The following is a 24,458-nucleotide window of genomic DNA, read 5'->3' on the forward strand; positions in this document are numbered from 1 at the left end:
CGGACAATATAACACTGGACTAGTAATGAAGCTTTATCTAAAAGACGGAGTGCTACCATCTGTCCGGGAGAGAAGTGGAGGCGAGGCAGCAATTGTGAGTATTTTAATGTTATTTGCGCTCTCTGCTCAATATAGCGTGTAGCTATATTGAGCATGCTATATGCATGTAGCAAGATACATGAAAAAGTTTCATTCAATGAATTTGAGGTTGTCTCTGAGTTTAAGACGTTAATATTTGTACCGTACATATTTTATGAAATAACATTATTAAATTCTTAAAGTGTTAACAATTGCACACAAAAAAGGAAATCACAGCTGGTGGACTAGGGCCCAACAAAAAAATGTCATTGCACAATTATGGAGAGATTAAATTGAAATTAAACCCAAAAAAAGAAAAGCCTCTCGGGCATTGTTTCAGAAAGACTTTTAACTGTCGGACACAGTAGGTAGTGTGGCAGCAACACAGAAAAAAGTCCATGTTTTAATAATGCTCATTATTATTGCTTTGGGATGCTATTGCTAGATTTTTTAAAATTGTCAGGACATTTCGTGTCATCTTAAAATGTTTAGTCTCACAGTGGTCACCTGATGAAGCTCCAGGGAGGTGGGTTTCACACACACACACACACACACACCTCCAAAGTCATATATGAGCAGAGGCTTCTTGTGATTGAATGCACAGCTGCTCACCAGCTGGAGAATCAGAACCTCAGAGAATAGTTGCTCAGGGAGAGGGCAAGGTGTCGCTTTCCCATCCAGTTCCCTTTCCTGAACACGCATAGCATCCGTGGGACTGTGCGCACTCAAAACACTTATTCAATGAAGTCATTGATGATCTCTGTTGATGCTCCAAATGCTCATTTAAAAATAGACAACCAGTCTTTCACCCATGTCTGATATGATGAGACACGCGCTTCGTTTGGCTGGTTTAATGCAGTGAGGCTGCAATGTGCTTTTTTGTCTTTTAGGATATTTTGGTCGTGCTTGATTGGTGCGAGTCATGAGTTATAGGTATACCTTGTACTTAATTGTAAGCCTTACAGTTTTATATGCTGTGCACCCTCTACGTAACACCAAAGTCCCGTGGTGAGAAGAGAAACTACTTGATAATTAATGTGAGGAGCATAATTACTCAATGTTGCCAAATGATATCATTTTATTCTGTAGACGGTTCCCTACTGATGAGGTGGAAGCAGTAGATCCTGTCAGGAGCCTCCTTCCCTCTCATTCATCAGACGATTTGCCAGGCAACCCTGCGCAGCTCAACAAGCCCTCTACCCAGAACACAGATCCAAACCCGTGTCCTAAAGCGGAGTCACAATGAAAAGTATCAAAATGAATTATCGCCGTCACCGTAAGCATAACCCATGACGACAGATGGCGCTCCCTGGATCATCGCACACACATTAACCTTCCTGTGAAAAGGATCAGGCGCAGGCTTCCTCGCACAGGGGAGTTGGATCATCGTGCTATGAATAAGCTCTCTAGTTTTTGGGGCGCATCTCTTTTCGCTTGCTCTTGTGGCAGAACAATCCTGGGACAGGCAAACAGACTGAAAAGGAAGGAAGCCCTAGGGGGGAGAGAAAAAGAAACAGCAGGCAGGGCCTCCGCGGTGATGGTAATGTTATCCCTTGTGTGATCTGTAAGTCACACCTGAGGGAAACGTTAGCACACAGCTGAACTCCGTCTATTTAATTACCACAAACAGGCAGAGTTAATTAACTTCACACGGTTCAATTACTTTGAATTGGATTGAGTGTTTCATTGTTGTCCCTGCTTACAGGAAGCACCGTAAAGATTGAGATGTTGCCTTGGTTCCAGATATGAACAAGCCCAACAGCAACAATAGTCGGTCATTTCTATAACAACTTCAAGTGGAAAATCTAGGTTTTCTCCACTTTTTGTAAAAGTTATTACGCCATCATATCTATTTACAATAAGTTTGATTCGGGCAAAGTCATTTTAAGGCCGTTAACCTTCCTGCTGTGGCGATCTGACTCCCGGTGAACGCAACACAGTGACTGTCTCTTACAGAACACCATTAACATGTTTCAATCATGCATTTTGAAGAAATACAAAATACACATCAGCACTTTACCCCTCTGCATTCAGGTAAAACACACATTATGCAACAGCGTATTCAAGAGTGGCTTCTGAACCTCCCGCCAATTCGTCTTTGAGCTTGGCTGTGTGTCCATTGTTGAAAGCATAATGAGTGCTGTATTTTCTAATGACTCCATTCATCAGTATTACCTTTCCGTCATTTGAAATGCAGCTTGAATGCATTCTATGCAAGGTGTTTAATTGTCTGCTTTCCAAGTACCCTTTTGGTATTTTATTGTACTAATTTGTTCTGAATGGAAACCCTGGAGGGTATAAAGCCATCTGTTTGACATTGCCAGCTGGACCCTGTCCGATAAGACAAGTTTTTTGCAGCGAGGTTAAGTTCCGGGGTTTTAAAATGCACAATGGAGCGAGGTTAGCAATTGTGGGACCCTTAGACCCAGAGGAAGTATGGAACTAATTCAGCAAAACTGCTGAATTCACACTGATTAGATCATAAATTGTGATCGCGATCTTGGTGTCCGAAACTAAAGAGACAGTTTGGGGAAACAAATAACCCCACAAGGTGCAGGAAGGGACACGTTAAAAAAAAAAGCTGAGATAAGAGCTGAACACCTGATAGAAGATAGAGAGAAGATTTGTGTGATACCAATGAATAAATGTTTCCCTGCAAGGTCGGTTTTGTTGCTCGGCTTCTCCAGGGAAACCTCCGCCACACGCACACACACACACGCTGTAAATCACTGGCTCCCCACCATGCATCACTGCAAATATCTTCCCACACTGAAATGCATTTTATGTGAGCATGCACATGCACTTGTGCTACGTCATGTAATGAGTGCGGCGTTCCAGTGAGGCTCTGGACCTGTGCATGTGGAAAGCAGTTTGCTGTGGGAGAGGAGGAGGTTCAAGGGTGAACATGGCTCTCAGCAGATACACTGAAATTGTTGCATGGTGAAAAACACATTTTGCAGTGATGGTTTCTTTCAATCCTACAGGTGCAGCATTATAACTTATGAATTACACCGAGACCTTGCAGATTTAAAGGTGACACCAGGGGTAAGGTAAGATGGAGTTATATTGTAAGTCCCTGCCTTGACTGCATGCGCTTTAAGGGTGCACTGTTGTATATGAAGTAACATAAATATCACCAAAATAAATTGGAAGGATTGGGATTGATTAAACTTCTCAGGGTTATTTATTGTGTGCTGAGTAGACATCCTGAGTTATTTAGTTGCGAACCATCAAAAATATTTACGAGTCTGTTTCAGCAGTATGTGCTAAACAAGAAGTCATAAATCTGCCCCTGATTTGCCCTCCCTGAAACTGCCCTCCCACCTCACTATCTTATTTGTCACTTCTCATTCTTCACTGACCATCATCGCGACTACGTGCCAGTACTCATAAAGTTTTTCAACCAATTTCACATCCGTCAGCGCTGAGTGGACCTTGGTTTATTGTAATTTTTTTTTTCAAGCTGATGGTGTTGCTCTGAAGGGTGGGGGCTGCTGCGTTTGATTCGGTGACGCATCTTAAACATGGAGCACATTTGATGTAGTATGTATAGAAGGCTGTAACTGTGGAAGTAAAAGGGGTGATCCTGCACTTTGTGGGGGATTTTGCCGGATAAGCATTCCTGCCTCCCCCCCAATTAAAATAGTAAAAACGCTTTAATGTTTGGGAGTGGTGTGTGTACACAACTGACAGCGATCCAGCAGTGTGTGTGTTCCTGCCAGATTCTTCTGTCTCCACAAGGTGGTGTCATGCTCATTAACTAAATAATGCAGCTCATTCTACAGTTTCCCCTCAGTGTTAAATAAAGTCTTTGGATGAATGAATGAATTCTCATTCACTCTTGAACTCTTTAAATGTTGCTGCCTCTCCCATCGTCACATCAACTGAAAGATATGAAGTACAGTAGACCGTAGAAAATCAAATAATAGAGTTTCAGGAAGACACGAATAATTGACATCTTCATCCCTTATTCTTATTCAGGTTGGACCATGTGTGGACAATCCTTTTGTAGGAGGTGTCCAGTGTGAATCTAGTGCAGCTGAAGGCAGCCACTCATTACCACCGTTTTTAAGATAGCGGTCTGTAGCGCTAGCTGTGTTGGCCTGTTGACTGACCTCCAAAATAATTGTTGGAGTGGAGTGGAGGCAGTTCATTACCCACAATGCCTGTCGGTTCACTAGCTTGACTCTCATCTCTGTCTCCTCTCTGTTCCTTTTCCCATCCTCCCAGTCCTTCAAACCGATCTCCTCTCCCGTCCCTTCCTGCACCGGCTCATTGCTATTACATAAACACTCACCTGCGATTTAGACAATCATTCTGGGGTTATTACCAAACAATCACTTCCTTATCTCTCAACCTATCATTACCAGCTGTACGCAGAAATAAAGGATGGTGTGTAAATATGTATTACAACTGAAAGTAAACCATGTCTGTCCTTACGAGCTGGTGGTCAGCTGTATTGACCCACGGTGTCAGCGTTAAAAAGCTTTGTCTGGACTAAGCAAGCATGAGGTACTCATCCATGACCCGTGTTTACAGCAGCATCAACCTATAAACACTGGACAGCTTAGATGTATGTGAGCATAAAGACTTTAATAAAAATACATACAGAATAAATTTACTCATCTCTAAATTCATTTGAGAGGGTAGCACGGTGGACCCACGTGCAGTAGCAGCTTCTGATTCTGATTTTAATATTAAAAACATTAATATAAAAAACAAACAAAATAAGGCTGTGTCGTATAACTGCCACAGCCGGAGAATGACTTTTAACTGCTGCTAGCAGCTAATATTTACAGACCAATTAACTATGCAGTGCTGCAGGGTCTGATGTGAAGTCAGTGCAGCAGAGAAACGAGCTGAGGGCGAGACAAAAGAGGGCAAGTGTGCCTGCTGTGTTAAATCTAATGTGATTAATTATATATAAACATGCAGTATATATCATGCTTTAAAATGCTGCTGACTTTATGCTTTAAGCACATAACACAAGCTAACAGTTTGAAAGCGGTGTGCATTTAACCACCATCCTGTGTCATGTCTAGTTAAGAGAGATGCAGAAAAGGAAGAAATGATTGTGAGGTCAAAATTTAATCGAGAATTAATTATGAAACACTGGTATTAAATGGCTTAAAATCTGATATAAGGACACGGTGACATGTTGGGACTCTTCTATCCTGCGATGTCTCTTTGAAATACAACTATTTATTAGAGGTGGAGGAGACACAAGAAGAACAGCGAGGAGGCGCACGGAGGGGAGCAGGGCATAGAGAGAAAGGAGCAAAGAGAGGAGGCGGTTCTCGCATGATTAACTTGTTTTCAATAGTTGCTCTCCTAAATATGTTTTGCTTGTAATGTGTCTTATCCCATAATTAAACCTTCCATTCCTGTCAGTGACATCATAAGCCAAACTGTGATCAGACAACCCACCTTCTCAGTGGCTGAATTATAAAAGTATATTTTGCGAACGGCAAATGAAACATCTCCACATGGAAGAATATGATTAAAGAAGGCTTAATAGTGGACTCGCAGGATGTGGTCTTCCATCTATGTCACCGGGTGGTGCAGGGAGGAGCACACTGATCATTTATTTTTTTTAAAAAAAGGGGACGCCATGATCTGAGAGCTATTCAGGTTCCTTTATTTAGGAAGCTGGAGAACCTGGAAACCACCCAGACACGAGGAGAACATGCAAACTCCACACTGGAAAGGCCCTGGTGCTCATGTGGATTTGAACCCAGAACACTCATGCTGTGTGGCAAGAACCCTCATATTCTGGTTTCATCATGTCTCAATTGCACCATTGAGGGTGATAAAAAGAAAACCAATATAAAGTATATTAGCTAAAGGAATTTACTATTTAAATCTGCAAAGTTAAATTAGGGGAGGAATTAAGGGCGTAAATTGAATACTACTCCACGAACAAGTGTTGGGGTTATGTTGACACAAGGTGAGCAGATGTTGTAGCTGGGATAGGACAGAAATGATATAACAACCTGACAAGCAGCAGCAGCCTGTGCAGCTCATGATTGTTTTTCCAGCTTGACCTGTGTGAATGCGCACAGATAATCACAGGCATCAGGATGAAGGATTTAGACCTCAGTGGGTTCCAGCAGTCACACTGCTCACAGTCGTCCCAAGACAATGCTACTGAGCTCACCACAGCTTAGCTCAGACCCGCTGGGGCTCGGAGAGATGGAAAATAAATGACAGAGTAGGGAGAAAAGAGAGAGAGAGAGAGGGAGGTATATAAACAGAACACTGTTAAGAAACACCTATCTAAGTGTTAGTTGTCACGCCAACTATGGCTCGAACCTATCAGTGAGTCAGACACACACAAAAGTGACACTGTCAGTTGAGAAATTCTCTTGTGCACCATAACTGGTAAAATTCCCACTTTAAGGACTAAATTCTATCATACACAACGACGACTACTCTACTTTTGACTTGTCCCACAAAGGGGTCGCCACAGCAAATCAGCCTTCTCCACTTCAGCCTGCATCGTCACCCAAAACACCAGCCACTCTCTAGAAAAAAATAATTAGTTTGCAAAAAGGTATTGTCGAAATTCCAAATCCATCTCAGTCGAGCTTAACCCTTAATTACTCTGTGTGATTGTTTTTTTTTCATCACAGAGTAATCATTCCTTGTTCCTGAATATGAGGTAAACGGAACCAACAGCATAATCTTTGCTGGATTGGAAATCAGTGTCAGTAGATTTGAAAAGTCAAACCTGATGTGCATGTTTCCATCTGAAAGGTCTCGAAGGGCACCAGCACTAACCTCGTCTATGGTGCAACGTCAGTGCAATACCGCATGTCAGGACCACAACCCCACCCATACAGAGACGCACACAAACACACACACACTTTGGCTGCACTGATGTCTACCTTTGACACAAATATTTTTTCTCTTGCAAACACATTATAAATATAGGATAGCTCGCCTCGTAACTTCTCCATGCTTTAGGAGGAGAGGACAAATGTTAGAACTGAAATTTGTGTATGTATTTGTAAATGTATGGGGTAGCCTGTGGGAAATATGCAAACCATATTTTCATTGCGCACTCATTATCATACGTGACGACTCATCTCGGCAATAGTGGAAACAAATTGAATGAAAACAATCTCATCACGTGGTCTAACTCGTCCTCGCTTCCGTCCTTTAACATAATCCGTCACGTATTTCCCAAACAAACACAACTATATTGTTCTTCAACTATAAGTACTATACGTGCGTCTTTTATCAAACGCAGCCCGATCCGGGTTCAGCTGCATGGGGAGATGATACTGGCTTTGTGATGCTGGTGAAGCTTCTGCTGTGTGTGTGTCGCTGTTCCTCAAATATTGCATGAATGAAAGTACATTTGAAAGATAACACGGAACAATAACCGGGCAAATATTGGTTCTGAGCCATTCGATGCATACCATGGCTAGACGCTGCATTTAAATAAGATGAGGCTGTAGCTGGTGACATTTATTATGATGGATGATTTTGCATTTTAGTATTTTGTGGCAAAAATGGAACCAAAAGATGTTTCATAAAATTATAAAATTGCTTGCTTATTTGAAGTTATTTGTTGATTGATTATAATTCAGCTGTTAACATGTGTGAGTAGTTGGAATCTAGTATTTTTAGAAACTATAGCCTAAATCCTTTTTTTAAAAATCTTTAACGTTGGCAATTTATCTTTCAAATGACCAGATCCTCAAGCCTTGGTCCTACACTGTTAAAGCCTTTGTATGTCTGTCAAGCTGTTACAGCTAGAGTGCCAGCTCTCCCCAAAGAAATGTTATTTAATTTATGATAATAAAAAAAGGGAAAGTAATGTCAGAGAGAAGGAGTATAAGTTTGAAGGATATATCCAGCTATTCAGTTTGGCTAGAAACACATAACAGCTGTTAAGCAGTGTTTACAGAAAAACATACTTCTACCAATCTCCTTCTAATGCCATGGTGTAACTCTGGCATACTTCCAGGAGCAATCCTTATCCGGAAATCACTTCAAACGGATGCAATTGGACAATCTGTATTGGAGAGTCGGGGCTTATAATGCTCATCCTGATTGGAACGTAAATAGACAATTCACTTTTCCCTGAAATACAGTAAAAGAAATACTGTAAACTTTATATTTTGTTAAGATGAAACATAATAATCTATTTAAATCTAATTAATAGTAATATGGATGTTTTATCATGTGCAGCTGGGTGGTCAAGTTCTTACTTTGCTTTGTTTAAAATGTGAGGAAGTATTCCTTTTTAAATAGCAACCAATTAGTGCCAAGTTTTTGTTTGTTTGTTGTTTTGTTTTTTTCTAGTGGAAAGAAAGCTTCCAGTCTGTTAATGAGCAGGAACTTATGTTTCCCAATAGCTAATTATTTATCTCTAATCTAGTATAAAACATCCATTCTTACAAAATAAATCCTATTCTAATTGTCCTAGGAGTATCATTTACTGCTTAAAGTATTGCTAATCTCTGAATTAGCTATCACATTACAGCATGGGCTTGCCTTCTTCTCCATGAAAACGTCATGATGATTATTTGGTCACAAGGGGCAGGGTCTTGCCTGCTAAAAGCTCAACTGCCCATACTATTTAAAAGCCGTGCTACAGCGGGGAGAGAACATCCTGACTGCTCAGCTGAAGATCAGAATCACAGAAGCACTGTAAGTACCTTCTATTTTCAGCTTTATTCCTTGAAAGTGTCAGTTTACTTTTCAAAGACTTTAGTTGTATTTTAAATGCTGACAAATGTTAATGTGGAAAAATATTTTTCAGTGTAAACTTTCAGCTATTGTTGTAATTAAGATGTCAGTTTAACTAAACTTTGTTAGATGGATTAGCATGAGTGTTAAATCCAACAAATATGCACAGAGAGCAGTGTGGTTGAATGTTCTTTACAGTGCATGAAGTGTAATAATACAGAAATGTAAACCTACTCTGTGAAATATCTTAGACGAAGGTAGTGAAGTAAATTAAAGTAGCTGTATCTTATTTTTATGCAGTTACATTAAGACAGACTACAGGAGGTGTTCGAGGAGAAATGTGTGAAATCATGAAGACAGGATAGTGAATTAATTCATTTTCAAAAATGTGTTTTATTTTAAATACGGATTTGTGAAAAGTAGTGAATAAGAAATATACAGCATCATGAAATACAAAGCAGGAATTACGTAATCCCACCACTTTCTATTCATTTATTTCATTTTATTATTTGTGAATTAAATACGACATAAAAGATAAAACACTACTTTTATTAAATCATCATGTAAATGCTATCAGAAAACGCTCATGTGTCAAGGATGATTCTTCATAGTATTGAGTCTAGAATTTCAGTGGCAACGTTAAAATCAAATCTAGCATCTGAGTTGGAATGAAAGTCATCTGTATAGCTTTCCCACAGCCTGATTTCATCTGTTTGGGAAATATCTTTCCCAGTGTCCATTAGTATGCTTCCTGTATTCTCTGCCTCAGCAGACAGGGATGGCTAACAGACTAAATCAGGAAAACCCAAGTGACAATTAAACAATGAACAATGAATGCACTCATAGGTGATAATTAAATTTTGTTGGGAATATTTTGCTACGGTTCAACAAAAAACATCTAAAATACACTATTATAATGTAATTGGAAAAAAGTACGTGATTTATTCACATAGAACTATAATAGAATTGCAATAAACATTACCCTTTATTCTGAATTTGTGTTTCATCGTCTTTTGTCCATAACCATTTGGGATAGGCTCCAGCAACACCAGTGATCTGCAAGGCAGATAAAACTGTAAATGAGATTATCCTCTATGAGAAAATGGATGGATGGATGGATTAGAACATGATTGTTCGAGTCTGATTACCAGTCAGAATGATCCATTGTTAATTTGCAAAGTTCCCTAAAGAGAAGTAAATTAAATTGGTTACCATGGCCACATTTCACGGAGATTAAAGGTAATCATTGATCCCTCATCTGGAGAGAATCACTCCGCTCACCTTAAAGGAGAAAGTAAAGAAGCGGGTTCTGTAGGAACCTCCATTTAGCTGAAATGACCTATGTGGTAATTCCTAAATCTTAAAAATGCACTGCAAATCAAGTGCACTATAGGCTCAAAATGTAATTTGAACAAAATTACTTCCATCAGTCACGAAGTGCACCAAAGGAATACTGCTGTCGATGTTGGATTTCCAGTGAGAATTCTCCATAGTAATTTGCTCACCAGAAAGGTCATTTGTTGTTTGGCCTTTTGAACAAACTGAGGACCTAAAACAATACAATCACAAGGTCTCTCTCAATCTCACTCACCCAGGATCACCCACGGACACCTGGGACAGACTCAAACGAGCTGCCCCTCAGCTGTGAGGGAGATAATTGCTTATACTCAGTGTCTCTTAATGCCCTTCTGGGTAAAGACAAAGTCAACCCTGCCCATATCCCCTCATGGCAAGAGGAGAGTATGGCTTAAGGCAGTATGCGCCCTCTTGGTCAGATGAAACGCTGTTCTTCCAGCTCATAAATCAGGCGCTATATGACTTCGCTGATTCTAGGGCGTCTTTGTCTTTTATTGTAGAACTTTATTGTAGCAAAAACCCTAAAATACAAACTGCAGACCTTCAAATAAAAAACATTTATCAGACTCTCCTCTGAAGTTTGCCTTGGTTGTGCATGATCCTATGTGGACCATGTACCTTTTTAGCTTATGGGATATATCTATACAAATGGGTTCTTTGCTTATGCAGAACACAAATCAAAGCCAGCACTTGATGGTGAATGAGCCTGACAGGAAGTGACTCACCTGATTTTAGACAAATACAGTGGCATATTGTCTCTCTGGTATTAGCTCCAGCTGAAAATATGGATTCCACAAACGTGTAATTTAAAATGAAATACTTTTCAAATATTAGGTATATTTGTTTAAAAGATATTTTTGAAAATGACATTGAGGTTTTTACTGCACAGCGAAATGCAAATTACAAAATGCCCCAATTAATGAAACACATATAATCGAAATGGATTTAATTCTCTTTTTGTGTTGGTTATGTCTGGAGACTTGCCAGTGAGCATCAATGCAGGAATGAACTTCGGCAGGGAGGTGGCTCGACAGACCAGTTGTTATATGTATGTGATAGAGGATGAAGATCCAACCCTGGCAAACCTTAATATATTTGAGGTAAGTTTGTCCCTAAATATATAACTTTCACTATAACAACAGATACAAAAGATGGATTTTAATGTCTTAAGGTTTTAAGAAAAGCGCTGTACTGAATAGTGGCCATGAAAAACCTTAGTGCAGATCAATAATGTTAATTGATGAGCAGGACTTGTACTTAAATAATTAACGCTAAAGACGTCCTGCCATGCATTATGACAGAAACAAGACACTGATAAGTTCAAAATCACTAACCCCCACTGTGTGTTCTGTGGTACACTCAGAGACAAATGGAAATGTATACAAGCTCTCAACGTCTCATCTCTCTCCTTGTGTGTATCGCTTTCTATTTGTCATCTAGTTGGCGGAGAAGGGTGACCTGACTCTCCTGGAGAACTTGGTGAAGAAGAGCCCAGAGGTCCTGAGTGAAAAAGATGAATGTGACGCCAGTCCCCTTCATCACGCTGCTGCCAGAGGCTGCATCACTCTGATCCAGTTCATCGCCACCGTCAGAGATCCGCAGGGTGGGCCCGGCATCGGTCTTTGATCACAGTTTACAGTCGAGCACTTTTAAAATCGTAGGTATCTTATTTTAAAGTCTATACAAGTCGGAGGCAGCAACGCACGAGAAGGTTCACTGTCCACCCCATCATGATGAATAATTAGTTAACATTAGTTCTGTTTATGATTTGCAAGACGTGTTATGAATCCAGAATCAAACCTCGTCACTTCACATCAGAGACATCCGTGTTTGCTGCAGTGAAAGCTGATGTTAACTTTTGCTTCCCTCACTTTTTCCTCTTTGTCACCCGACTCGGATTCTTTCCGAGAGCAGATGATAGTGACGGTTTCAAGAGATTCAAGTTCAATTCAATTTACTGTTGTCACTGACTACCAGCCCTTGTATGGTCTATCTATGGTACCAGTTAGAACATGTCAGCCTCTCACAGCAGTAAATATAATGTAACACAGGCTCATAGATGGAGAATGGAATCAAGTCAAAGAGATAGAATATCCTGGCGAGTACAACGCTCGCGCTGACTTCTATCGAAGTCCTTTTTTTTGCACAAAGTTGTGTGATACAGCTCAGTCAACAGCGTCTGTACATGCCTACAGCTAAAATGAGATTGTCCTCCCTTTCTGCATCAGTGTCCTACGGATGAACCTGATGTATGCCAAATAGAGAATCTCAACTCTGATTTTTTCTTCTGGGTGCGCAGTGTCACTTCTTCACATCTACTCCCCTATTGTTTTGGCTTCAGTGTGAACACCCCAGTAGTGTGTACTGTCTGTGTACTTAGAGCAGATGACTACACTGTATTTACAGGCATGGCTGAGTAATGAATTTACATGTGTAATTGCCTGTACTGCTGAATCCCCTCCCAGAGCTGAACAGCTGTGATGAGCAGGGCGATACGCCGCTCCACTGGGCCGTGGAGAAGAACAAGGCAGCGAGCTGCGGGGCTCTTCTGGACCTTGGCGCCGACCCCAACATCCTCAACAGGGCGCTTCTGTCACCTCTGCATGTGGCCATCAGTCTCGGACACAACAGCCTGGTGGAGGTGAGGAAGATGAACCAACTACTCTTGTACAGAATTACTCCTTTGATTTTGATTTTGATTTTTTAAGTTCAACTACAGAGAGATTTTCAAGATGTGGAAATGCTTGTCGACTCTGAGATAATCCTTCATCCGAACCTCCTTTATAAAAAAAATATATTCTCATAAATAGTCTCATAAATGCACACATAACAAAACCAGAATCATAACGTTCCAATCATCCTCAAAGCATTTGGTTGTCATCCATTAACTGTGTCGTGGTGGATGAAAGGATGAGGATGTATAAAGTATGTGAGAGAGCTGAGGACAGAAACTGGATGCTGATGCTGTGTTTCGCTTGCTGTAGCTTTTGCTGTCCTACAGTGCCACAGACAGCAATCTAGAGGGGGACCTGGGGAACACCTCGGTGATGCTGGCGTGCTCCATCAATAACTGTGAAGCGCTCAGCATATTGGTGCGTACAATAGTCATTTTCGTTGTTTCCCGTCCACAGTCTGTAAAGGATAAATGTCCGGCTGTGCAAAGCTGATTATGTAGTGGTTTTGCGGACCGACTGGCAGCAGCTCTGTCTCTCCATCCATTTTCCTGTCTTTTAAAGTTAAAGCATGGAGCAAGGCTTTGTCGCCAGAACAAGCTCGGCCATTTTGCCATCCATGCCGCAGCCTTCGCCGGTGCAAAGAAAGCCATGGAGGTGATCCTGAAGACCGGTACGATAAAAAGAATCCAAACATTGGGTGTTGATGATGCTGAAAAAGCTTTCCAGCAAAGCTTCTCATTAGATAAGACACTGCAATCGTTCAACAGATGTTTAGCTGGAAAATGCTTGTGCTGCCTTTTTGCATAGACCATATGCCACAAACTGACAGTATGTTTACCCACGGTGGGAGGTCTGTTTAGTTAATCTTGTCTAGTTGGTGGAAGTTTCAGTCAGAGCACAAATGATTAATGACACATGTGTGATTAGTCACGAAGGGCATTATTGGGTATTAATCTTATACTCCGTTCACTAACAACTAAAGTACCTCGGACTGGGTTAAACAAGTGAGGTCAAATCAAAGTACCGGAATCCTTTATTATGTTCCTAACATGTACACAGTAGATTGTTCACAAACACTATTCTCCTCCCCTCTGGCAGGAGAGGAGCTTGGCCATGACATCCAAGCACATGTCAACTATCTGGACAAGTCCAAGAGCAGCCCTCTCCATCTGGCTGTACGTGGAGGGAACATCGAAACCATCCGTCTCTGCATCGCAAAAGGCGCCAAAGTTGACCAGCAACAGGTATCTGTGTATCACAGAGGAAATTTCACATTCAGAATGTAAATCTCTACATTTCTTTTTATGTATTTGCTTGTGGGTTTTTCCTACCAAATTGTTAGATCATATACACACCTGGGAGCAGGATTGGAAACCTTGCTGTTTACTTTCCGTCCATCCAGTGGACACTTTGTCATCCTGTCTCATTTGCCTACTCATGCAAATTTAGCAAAGGTCTCTGTATGCTAGAGCGGATCAGTTTTATTATGCCCATCTGGGAGGGCTCATCATGCCCAGCTCTGGGCTAGTGGCCAGAAATGCAGCTGGAATAGTGAGTAATAGCTTTGTTCTGCAGAATTGGTACAAATTGCCTCCATTTACACTGTAAAGCCGAGCCGAGTGATCACCGGCCTCCTCCGGCCAGTCTTGGTTATCTCATTAAAAGCTTGCGTTGCAGTTCCTTGTGTTCAGCCAGTAAGTCTGGGATATACTTTGCTAATGTTACACTGGGGAAGACTGCAATATGCATGTGTGCTCGTGTACACGTTGTTCGTGTGAGTGGGTGTTTGTTCTGCTCTCGCGTACTGCGTGTGTCACAGCATCTCTGAGCGGCGCACACACAATCGTCCTTAAAGAGCTTGCGAATATTCATTGCGTTGATTCATTATTTATTATTCATAATGCGTCTGTGTTTGTGTTTGGGCAGAATGACAAGTCCACGCCGCTTCATTTGGCCTGCACCCAGGGTAACACGGAAGTCGTCAAGTTGATGCTGTCCTCCTTCGACCAAGTGGAAGACATCATCAACCTGCCCGATGGAGCCAATCAGACTCCTCTGCACAGGTTGGCTCCACCCCTTGATTATCTGAGTCAAGCTACTGAATCATCGCTTTAACATGTGATCATGAATAAACTCACAGTTGCCTTTTGTTTTAATACTTTGTGTTTACTACTTCAATATAGTCACATATATACATCTGTGTTTGAGTAACAAAGCTCAGCCATGCATATAAACATGCATTCACACTCCAATTACTTACATGCCATTCTCACCCTTGGACATAGTTTTATATCAAGTTAACTCGTGTCATTATTCAACTGCAGCAAGGACATTGAAGGCATCGGTCCAGTAATTGCAATGCAATATCATTGCTGTGCCGTACTTCTGTCGGCCCCGCGAACACATTTCTGTGTAGTAGTAGTTGCATCATTATTGTGATCTTTAGCACTTTTAGCTCAAACTGCGCTTTAGCATTTTAAATGCTTGACTTACTTTGTCTTAATACTCCCACACAAACTGAGCAATAAAGGAGCAACACTCCGTGAAAGCTATCAGACTCATCATCACCCGCCACTGAGAAATATAATTTAACAAGTAACGCCATTTCTCGTAGTGCCAGTTTAACAGCTCAACATTGCCACAAACACAAAATACATTTGAGGTTTTTGATATTTTGGTATGGCCTCTCCTCTCCTCTCCTGATTATGCTTGTCCTGGAAACAATGGCTGGAAACCACAAACTACTTTGGTGTCATACCGTATCCTGACATGCAGGATTTTAGGGGCTTGACCTGGTTTGACTTGTGACAGTAGCGGCAAGACCTCGACCCACAAAATCACGTGCCGTGGAACCGGTTTTACAACAACTGTGTTTGCTTTTCCAGGGCTACAATTTTTGACCACGCAGAGCTGGCAGAGTACCTCATTTATTCGGTAAATAAAGAACACGTGCACACACACGCACACATACGCACACACACGCACACACACGCACACACACGCACACACACGCACACACACACACACCACAGCTGTTATGTACATGAGATTCCCATCGTATCAGGAGTTTGTTATCAATATTGACTGAACTGCAAGTTTAATAGATGCAAATTAAATGCCACGTTATAAAGTTTTACATCAGCGCTCCTTAGATTTTATTTTGTGATTTTGCTACAATACTGGCTGCATGTGGGTTTTTTCCATTGAGTTGTGCCAAATGCTGTTTTAAACTTTAAGCAGACCTCTTGCATGAATTGCTCCGGGGGGGGGGTTAAGAGAAGTGTTGCTAGGAGAAAGCTGCAGTACAAGTTTATTTCCTCTCAACTCATTCTGTGAGCAAACACTGCATCAGGAAATATCCCTGTTTGCATTGAGTGTGTTTATTACATCCTCACATTGATACTAGAAACTAATTAATTGCAGAGAACACAATATTAGATTTAGATGGATTTGGACAGATTAAAAAAATAATAAATGAGGATCAATAATGTCTATAGTGTTCATCTTCTAATTAATTTGAATATGTGGCTGCTGCACTTATAAACTGGAAAAGCACTCTGAGAGCGAGGACCTCCTCTTATTGGATTTTCACCATCCCCATGGTGATCTGGACCATCATCAAAAGGTTCATCTTTATGCACCAACAATGAAAAGTGAATCAGAGTTTGTTTTTAACTGATTTTTGAATCCATGAAAATCCATAAAATGTTATATTCTTTCCTGACCTCATTCTGGATCAGATCCAGCAGACATTTTGCATGATAGTGTATACCATACCCCTTTATGACTGTGATTTTTGGTGAGTGAATTGAATGCATATTTTACAAGATAGGATTTTTAAAACTCCTACATTATAAGTAAATGAGGAAAATTCTTATTTTCTTTGTATCCAGAAGGGTTTCCGGATGGTCATTAGTTTATGTGCATTATGTATCTTGGCATTAGGGCGCAGACCTCAATGCCATTGATTGTAAAGGAAGCTCTCCCTTACTGCTGGCTACGAGCTGTGGAGCATGGAAAACTGTCACCCTGCTACTATCCAAAGGTGATGTCTGTGTCTTACTGCACTACCCTCTCTTATTTTTATGCACTCGTATTCAATTTTAAAATATCTGATCAAGCTGGTTGCACACACTCATTGTGTGTTTATGTCTTTTAGGGGCAAATCTAAGTGTGAGAGACGGATGCGGTTGCAACTTTCTTCACCTGACCATTCTGCAGCCAAAGGGTCTGAAGAATCTCCCAGAGGATGTACTGCAGGTACCATCAGATGGTTTTTGCATCTTTGTGACTCATCACAAAAACGCTGCATGACAAAAATCTCATTAAATTGAAATTGAATTACTACCCTGTCCTTGATCAACGTGCCTGCAGCCTAGCTGCAGGGATAAAGTGCAACAGATGAAGTTCCTCGTTCTCTCCCTAAGCCTTTTAATCATTGAGCTTTACACGGAGCTCAAAATGAGCCATAGAAGAAGACTGACATTTATATAATCCATATCTATTAACAAATACCATTACACTATTTTATAAGTATATAATCTTAGTATTTGAGCATGTTCTTGCGTTTACTATTGGGTAACTGTATTTTGGGTAGAAGACACACAGCATTCTGAAAACCTTTGTGCTTTTTTTTTTAATGCATGTCCCACAGTTTAAAACATATGATGTGTCTGTCTTCAGTCTAATAGTGTGAAGGCATTGCTGAGCTGTGAGGATAACGAGGGGTGCACCCCACTCCACTACGCCTGCAGACTCGGTAGCCATCACTCAGTCAAGAACATGCTCGGCCTCTCAGGGCAAGTGGGCCTCTCGTGCAAGTCCAAAGACAAGAAGTCCGCCCTGCACTTTGCTGCTCAGTGAGTTTGATTACTTCCCGAACTATTGGATTAAACATTACTTGCTTAGAATGATTTCCTCTAAAATTCACTCAGGCTTCGCTAATTTGATCTAAATAGAACCGGCAATGTCGGTGCAGCTGACATTGAATCAGTGTGGGATGTAGCGTACTGTATACACTTGTTGAGTATACACACTCAATCTAAAACATTTAATTTCATAAAACATACAATCACACCTTCTGCCTTGTATCCCACGAGTTGCCCTGCGTTGCTGTGGAACGGTAAAATTACCTCGTCTTAAAGCATTCTGCTTCGCAGGCAGCTAAAGATCACATTCTGTCACTGTGCTTGTTAAATAAAACCACAAGGGTGAGAGACATTAATCAAAAATGTCTCTTTGGAGGACGTTGACTAACGATCTTCCAAAAACCCAAGACTTTTATTTCTGTAATTGAATAACAATGTCCAGATGAAAAATGAGCGATGCTCCTATATTTAAAACCATTACCTCACTGCAGTTATAATTCGGTGAGCGATGTCTGCACTTTTGATGATTCATTTCCATGACACACCTATCATAAGTTGACCCAAAGGAATAGTCACTAGAATAGAATTAAATTAGCGAGGCACATGTAAAGAAATGTTACCAACGGTCTGCAATGAGTGGACATTTAACATCGCTGCCATTGATTTTTCTATCATGTACAGTCAATTGAAAGAGTGCATGCGAGGCCATGATATAATGTTGTATGCCAGCCATTGTAGACGCGTCATCCCATTTCCCACAAGTCCCATCTCTCAGACTACATGCTGGTGAGCTCCTTAAGAGGAGGCAAAAAGGATCAAAGGTTCCTTCGGTTTTAAGCTGTTCACAGTTTGTCATTAACACACAGAACGTTTTAAAAATATATTTTACCTACTATTTCAAGTACTGTAACAGCAAGATGTGTCTTCTGAGAGGGATGCAAATGCTCTGCAGGGGGAGTGGGCCAAGTGAGGAAAACATCTCCACTCTCTCCAAGCTTCTCCTCGTTCATCTCTTCTTTAAGGTATGGCCGCATCAACACGTGTCAACGACTGTTGGAGACCATCAAAGACTCTCGTCTGCTGAATGAAGGTGACGAGCGAGGCCTGACACCGCTCCATCTGGCTTCAAAGGAAGGGCACGCCAAGGTGGTGGAGCTGCTTCTGCGCAAAGGGGCTCTCCTTCACAGGTAAAGACATGGATGAACATACATGTGCAAAAAGTCCTTTTTGCATTTATATTTGTAAAGCGTTGCAGCGTCTGCTTTTTCCACACTTGTTACGACTCTGCATTTTGTTCACGTCGTCTTCGCAGTGATTACAAAGGCTGGACTTGTGTGCACCACGCTGCCTCTGCAGGATACACACAAACTATGGAGCGTCTCCTGTCAGCCAATCCGAAACTCCTAGATAAAACGGACGAGGATGGGGTAGGAGTTACCGCATCATCTTTATTTGATTTTACACCAATTTTCTATAAAGGCTTTTGAGACTTTAGGGTTTGCAGATCATTAATCATTCCTCAAAAAACACTAGCACCCTAATATGTCCATCAGCTTTGAATAATACACACGTTGCTGTTCTATAATTAACACAGTGCCCCCCCCCCCGCTCTGTATTGATATATCAGAATACTGCACTCCACATTGCAGCAAGGGAGGGGCATGTGGCTGCTGTCAAGCTCCTGATGACACGGGGAGCAGAGATCGTATTAAACAGGAATGACGCGTCGTTCCTCCACGAAGCTCTGCAAAGTGGGAAGAAAGACGTGGTCAACGCTGTAATTGACAGCGAAAGGCATGTTCTTATGAAACTCTGCATTCTGTTCTCACTTTGTAACATATTTCATGCCGCGTTTGAAATCTGTGAATCTATCATTTCAGTGTTGTCATGGAGGCCGCATGTGTCTCATAAAGATCAGCTTTTCATTCGCTAAAGAGAGACAGACCTACTTTCCTCTTTGTGAGCCTGACTATTTCAGGAAAACTAACTATCAATTTGGAGTCACTTTTTCCCCCCTCAAATTGAGGTTGCTCCAAAGTGCAAAATGTTTAAAGTCTGCACATGTTTGCTTTGTTATTAATGAGCTTTTTCTTTCTTTCTTCTTTTACAGACGTTACGAGGCACTGATATTATTCATGCCTGGCTCTGGTCAGCGAAGTCCAGTGCTAGATATGATTGAGTTTCTTCCTGAGACACATAAGGTTGTTGCTGACAAAACAAACATGTGCACATAAGTCATCATACATTTTCACCTTCTGCAGTTTTATGATGTACAAAGTGATCTGAATAAGTGTTGCTCTGCTCTCTTTCCACTGTGTATTTGCAATTTCTCATCAGCACCTCCTGGACTCCTGTGTAACTGAATCTGATCATGATCTCAACAGTTCTGAATATCATGTAATCAGCTGTACATTGCATAATCAATACTTACTACTTCTGTAAAATTATGAATCTAAATTGTCTTTTTTTGGGGGGGGTGGGGGGTATATAGATTGAATACGATTTTGTATGGCTTCAAGCGCCCATAGCATCGAGGCTGACACTTGACAAGACCCAGAGGATTCAGCCGCTAGCTGCACTCAATGTAAGCTTCTTCTTTTTTTTGTTTAAAGGAAATGTAATTTTGGAATTATTAAAATAGTTTATTTCAATATGAAAACTGTACTCCATAAATTAGAAGTGTTCTACTACAATTCTGCATCACCCTCAAATAGGATGTGGGCTGAACCATTCACCATCATTTTACATACCTACTGTATCTTACAAGGATTGCCCTATCCATCCACAGTGGTGGCGCTGTTGTTCAACCGTCTGTAGTGATAATAACTACATTTTTCTTTCCTCTGCTAACCGAGACTGAAGTGTCCCATTAAAGGGCTTTCATCATTAAATACAAGTTTTTTGTTTGTTTGCGTCAATAGAAAACTGCATTTGTGTCACCTTTTGTCCAGGCAATGGTGAAATACAACCGCATTGAACTCCTCAACCACCCAGTCTGCAAAAAGTACCTAGCAATGAAGTGGTGTGTATTTATGATTTCATCCCAGAGGGTGAACTATCTCATTGTGATATCCTGTGACTACGGAGCAGATCTCATCAAAGAGGATTGGTTCTGACGACTGCTTTGAACACATTGCCGGATCGTGCATCTCTAATATTTAGACATTGCTCTGTTTTCATTTGCAGGCTTGCTTATGGGAGCAAAGCTCACTTCATTAACATGTTCTTGTACCTGATGGGTCTGTTGCCTCTGACTCACCTGATGGTGGCTCTGAGGCCCTCTGCTAACATGACTTCTACAGGCGAGCACAATATCACCATGGTGCACGTGTCTTTCACTGAGGTACTGATCGTCAGTCAGTGATCATAATGCTGAAGGCGTTGGCATGATCACGTTGGCTCCATAAATATCAACACATTTCAATGTTTCCAATTCGACAGCAAAGTCTCGTATTGACCATCGCCATGATGATGGTGTTCGTCATGAACATCTACGCCATACTGAAGGAGCTGGTACAACTATCACAGCAGGTACTATTACATAAGGTTTTCTACCTCATGTGTTGCACGTGCTGAGGAATCTGTTTCAACACCAGGTCTGTGTGGACGTGACGGCAATCAGCCATGACGGATGATCATCTTCGGAGACGTTTTCATAATGATCCTCACACATCACTTACAGCGTTCTGCGCCTGATACTTCCATAAAGGAATTTGTTCTGTCTAAATGCATGCATTAATATATTTCATTTTCTTGTTACTTCTAAGCGCTGGAATTACTTCAGGGATTATTCCAACCAGAATGACTGGACGTCGGCCATCCTCTCTCTTCTGTTCATCATTCCCACCATGCTCAATCTCGAGGGCTCGTTACACTGGCAAGCGGGAGCGCTGGCAGTTTTAAGCTCTTGGATTGGCTTTCTCCTCTATCTCCAAAGGTATCGATCACTGGTTCCGTTGCATCACATCTAAATGATGTTTGTGATGAGAATAAACGGGATAATCGCTTGCCTCTACAGGTTTGAGGGAGTCGGCATCTACGTTGTGATGTTTTGGGAAATCATGAAGACAATGGTCCGTGTCATCATGGTCTTCTTCTACTTGGTGCTTGCATTTAGTTTGGCATTCTACGCTCTGATGCTCAACCAGGTAAATGGGTGAATTAGGGGAGTTCATTGCATTTGTTTGAACTAACATGAGAATTATGCTTTGACACTGCATGTTTTATTATATTGTATTAGAATGGATTGTGACAGTATTTAACTTGTGAAATAAATCAAATGTTTTCACCCCTTAGAAAGAGTTTCAAAGCCTGCCACTCTCAATAATGCAAACCTTTGTGATGACGGTTGGGGAGTTGAACTACCAAAATAACTTCCTGGATACTTACCTGAAGAAACAGCTACCCTTTGGCATCCTGTCTTATTCTGTCTTTGTGCACTTTGTTATGCTCATACCAATACTGCTGGTGAACCTAATGGTAAATATGCTCTGACAGAAAGCTGCATCCATTTTCACCAACTGTTATTTGCACAACTTACAAACTTACTTACTAACTTACGAACTGCTTGTTAATATCCTCTGTTTGTCTTTTGTTTGTGTTGTAGATTGGTTTGGCCGTTGGGGACATTGCCGAAGTACAAAGAACTGCTGCTCTAAAAAGAATAGCCATGCAGGTATGATTATCATTACTTCTGCCGAGGAAGTTTTGTTTTTGACGCCGTTTGTTTGTTTCTTTGTCATTTAAAAGGTTTACGGAAAAAAAATAATGGATGCATCTTGATGATCCGGATACTCGTCTGGATACGAAAAAAACCCAAATATCCAGATTTTCCCATTTACTTATAATTGAGGCTTTGAAATAAAAACCATATATTGTAAAATGTGCATTCAATTCATAAATGGGTTTGATTTGCACTATAATGCAAAATGTATTTTGGGTCTGATCCAGATTGAGGTCAGAAAAAAAAATACAATTTTAACATTAAAAAAAAAAAAAATCCCAAAACAAATCAACTCCGATTCCCTTTTACTTTTCATGGTAGGTATATGAAGATAACAAGAGCAATTTATAACCTCTAATGATCTGGATCGCCATGTGGATCCATGAATTAATATATATATATATAATATATCATAAAATGCATGCATTTGACATATCCCTACCTCCGGCAAGGAGGTTATGAATAACTACTGAACTATTGGTGTCAATGTGAATTCAATTGCTAAAGATATGTTTTATGTTCAGGGAATCTAAACATGTAAATGAAATAAAAGTAAAACTAATTTATGGTGTAAATCCCCATGCTTAGCTGAGGTTTTCTCTCTGAATGCTTTTCTAGTTTATTTTATGTAACCCAACTTTACTATGGCTTTCTGATGCCAGATTGATCTCCACACTGCTCTGGAAGATAAGTTGCCTTATTGGTTTGTCAAACGCGTAGACAAGACGTCCGTCACCATCTACCCTAATCGCAGTTGCTCCAAGGTATGCTATATAAGTAAACCACATTTTGCACGGCATACTAATTTGTGTAACTTTTCTAATACTTGCCACTCTTGTTAACAGACTCTGTTTAGGCAATTAATCACAGGTGATGAAGGTCCAAATGAAAACTGGGCTCGCATGCAGGCCAAATCCCAGAATTGCTCTGTGATACAGAACGAACTCAAAAAACAGAAGAACAGGTAAAGCACACATGGACGATCAAATGAAAGTCACTGGAGCTGGAGAGTGAAGTGTTTGTAGCCATTATTATTTAAATAAATTACACTGAGCTCCATTGGGAGTTCAACGCCTGATAATCTAACACTAGTTTTTGATGATTTAGCGCCACCTTGTGGTAATAATGAAATAGAGCTTGCACCCAAGTCATAAAGATAAGACTGGATCTCGTGCTGCAATAGGCATCACATGGAACCTTTCAGCATGCAAACCAGATTAAGTGTCAACATATCATCCAGCAGTAATCCATTTGTTTTCTGCGCTCAGGATGAAGGAGATGGCCAACGATCTGGAGAAGCAGCACAGCCTGTTGAAGCTCATCATTCAGAAGATGGAGATCATCTCTGAAGTGGACGAGACAGACGGCCCTGTAACCGCCAGGGGCCGGATATGGCCATCTTTGAGACGGGCCAGACATGCTTCCCGGTGGGTCCCTCTGATGAAGGCCATCGAATCCAAAACAAAATGAAGACGAAGGGAACCAATAAAGCATCTTAACATAACAAGCAAAAAAAACCAACTAATTATCACTGCATTATAATAGGCAGGGTATAATTTAATCTATGGCTACTAGACAATATAATTGTAGTAGTTACAAAATGTAGCGCTAGTCTCTACTGAATGCATTAACTGCACTCATCGAGGTGTCTTAGCTGCATGTGCATCTAAATAGTGCATGTCTTCAGGTGGAATTATTGTTTTTAATTATTATGAAATGTTTTCTTGTATACTCAGATGGTAACATCCTCGGCGCTATGAACTCACGCCAGTGTTTAACCGTCGACGTTGAATATTAAAGTCGTCGCACTTTATTAGGTAAACAGTTAAAATATAGAAATGTATTCCTGTGTGGGTTTTGCTTTTTCATTACTGAATTGCTTTCTGTTAAATTGAAGATTGAAGGGTTGTATTCCTAAACTGGATTTTGGATTATGAATCTATTCATTTCCATATATTGCTAAATGAAGCTATTAATTATTTTGCTGCTGACATGAACATCAGAGAATCTGATTGAATAAACTACTCTATGAATGAATTTTCTTCATCTCTGGGTTCT

The 24,458-nt window shown here is 40.8% G+C and overlaps 1 protein-coding gene across 1 annotated transcript; it reads left to right on the forward strand.

Moving 5' to 3' along the window:
* Positions 1-11,138: 11,138 nt before the first annotated feature.
* On the forward strand, positions 11,139-24,015 carry LOC137913837 (transient receptor potential cation channel subfamily A member 1-like). Its single transcript, XM_068757470.1, has 27 exons — positions 11,139-11,234; positions 11,575-11,737; positions 12,600-12,775; positions 13,119-13,226; positions 13,371-13,479; positions 13,908-14,053; positions 14,736-14,872; positions 15,695-15,743; positions 16,755-16,854; positions 16,969-17,069; positions 17,493-17,668; positions 18,700-18,864; positions 18,990-19,104; positions 19,305-19,471; positions 19,788-19,878; positions 20,015-20,074; positions 20,169-20,261; positions 20,629-20,699; positions 20,864-21,020; positions 21,119-21,208; positions 21,445-21,614; positions 21,696-21,825; positions 21,974-22,156; positions 22,284-22,352; positions 23,063-23,164; positions 23,246-23,364; positions 23,669-24,015. The coding sequence occupies exons 1-27, from the start codon at positions 11,139-11,141 to the stop codon at positions 23,868-23,870; spliced, it is 3,345 nt and encodes a 1,114-aa protein (XP_068613571.1). The 3' UTR covers positions 23,871-24,015.
* The last annotated feature ends 443 nt before the right edge of the window (positions 24,016-24,458 follow it).

Source organism: Brachionichthys hirsutus, unplaced genomic scaffold (genome assembly GCF_040956055.1).
Source record: "Brachionichthys hirsutus isolate HB-005 unplaced genomic scaffold, CSIRO-AGI_Bhir_v1 contig_424, whole genome shotgun sequence".
In the NCBI taxonomy this organism is placed as follows: domain Eukaryota; kingdom Metazoa; phylum Chordata; class Actinopteri; order Lophiiformes; family Brachionichthyidae; genus Brachionichthys; species Brachionichthys hirsutus.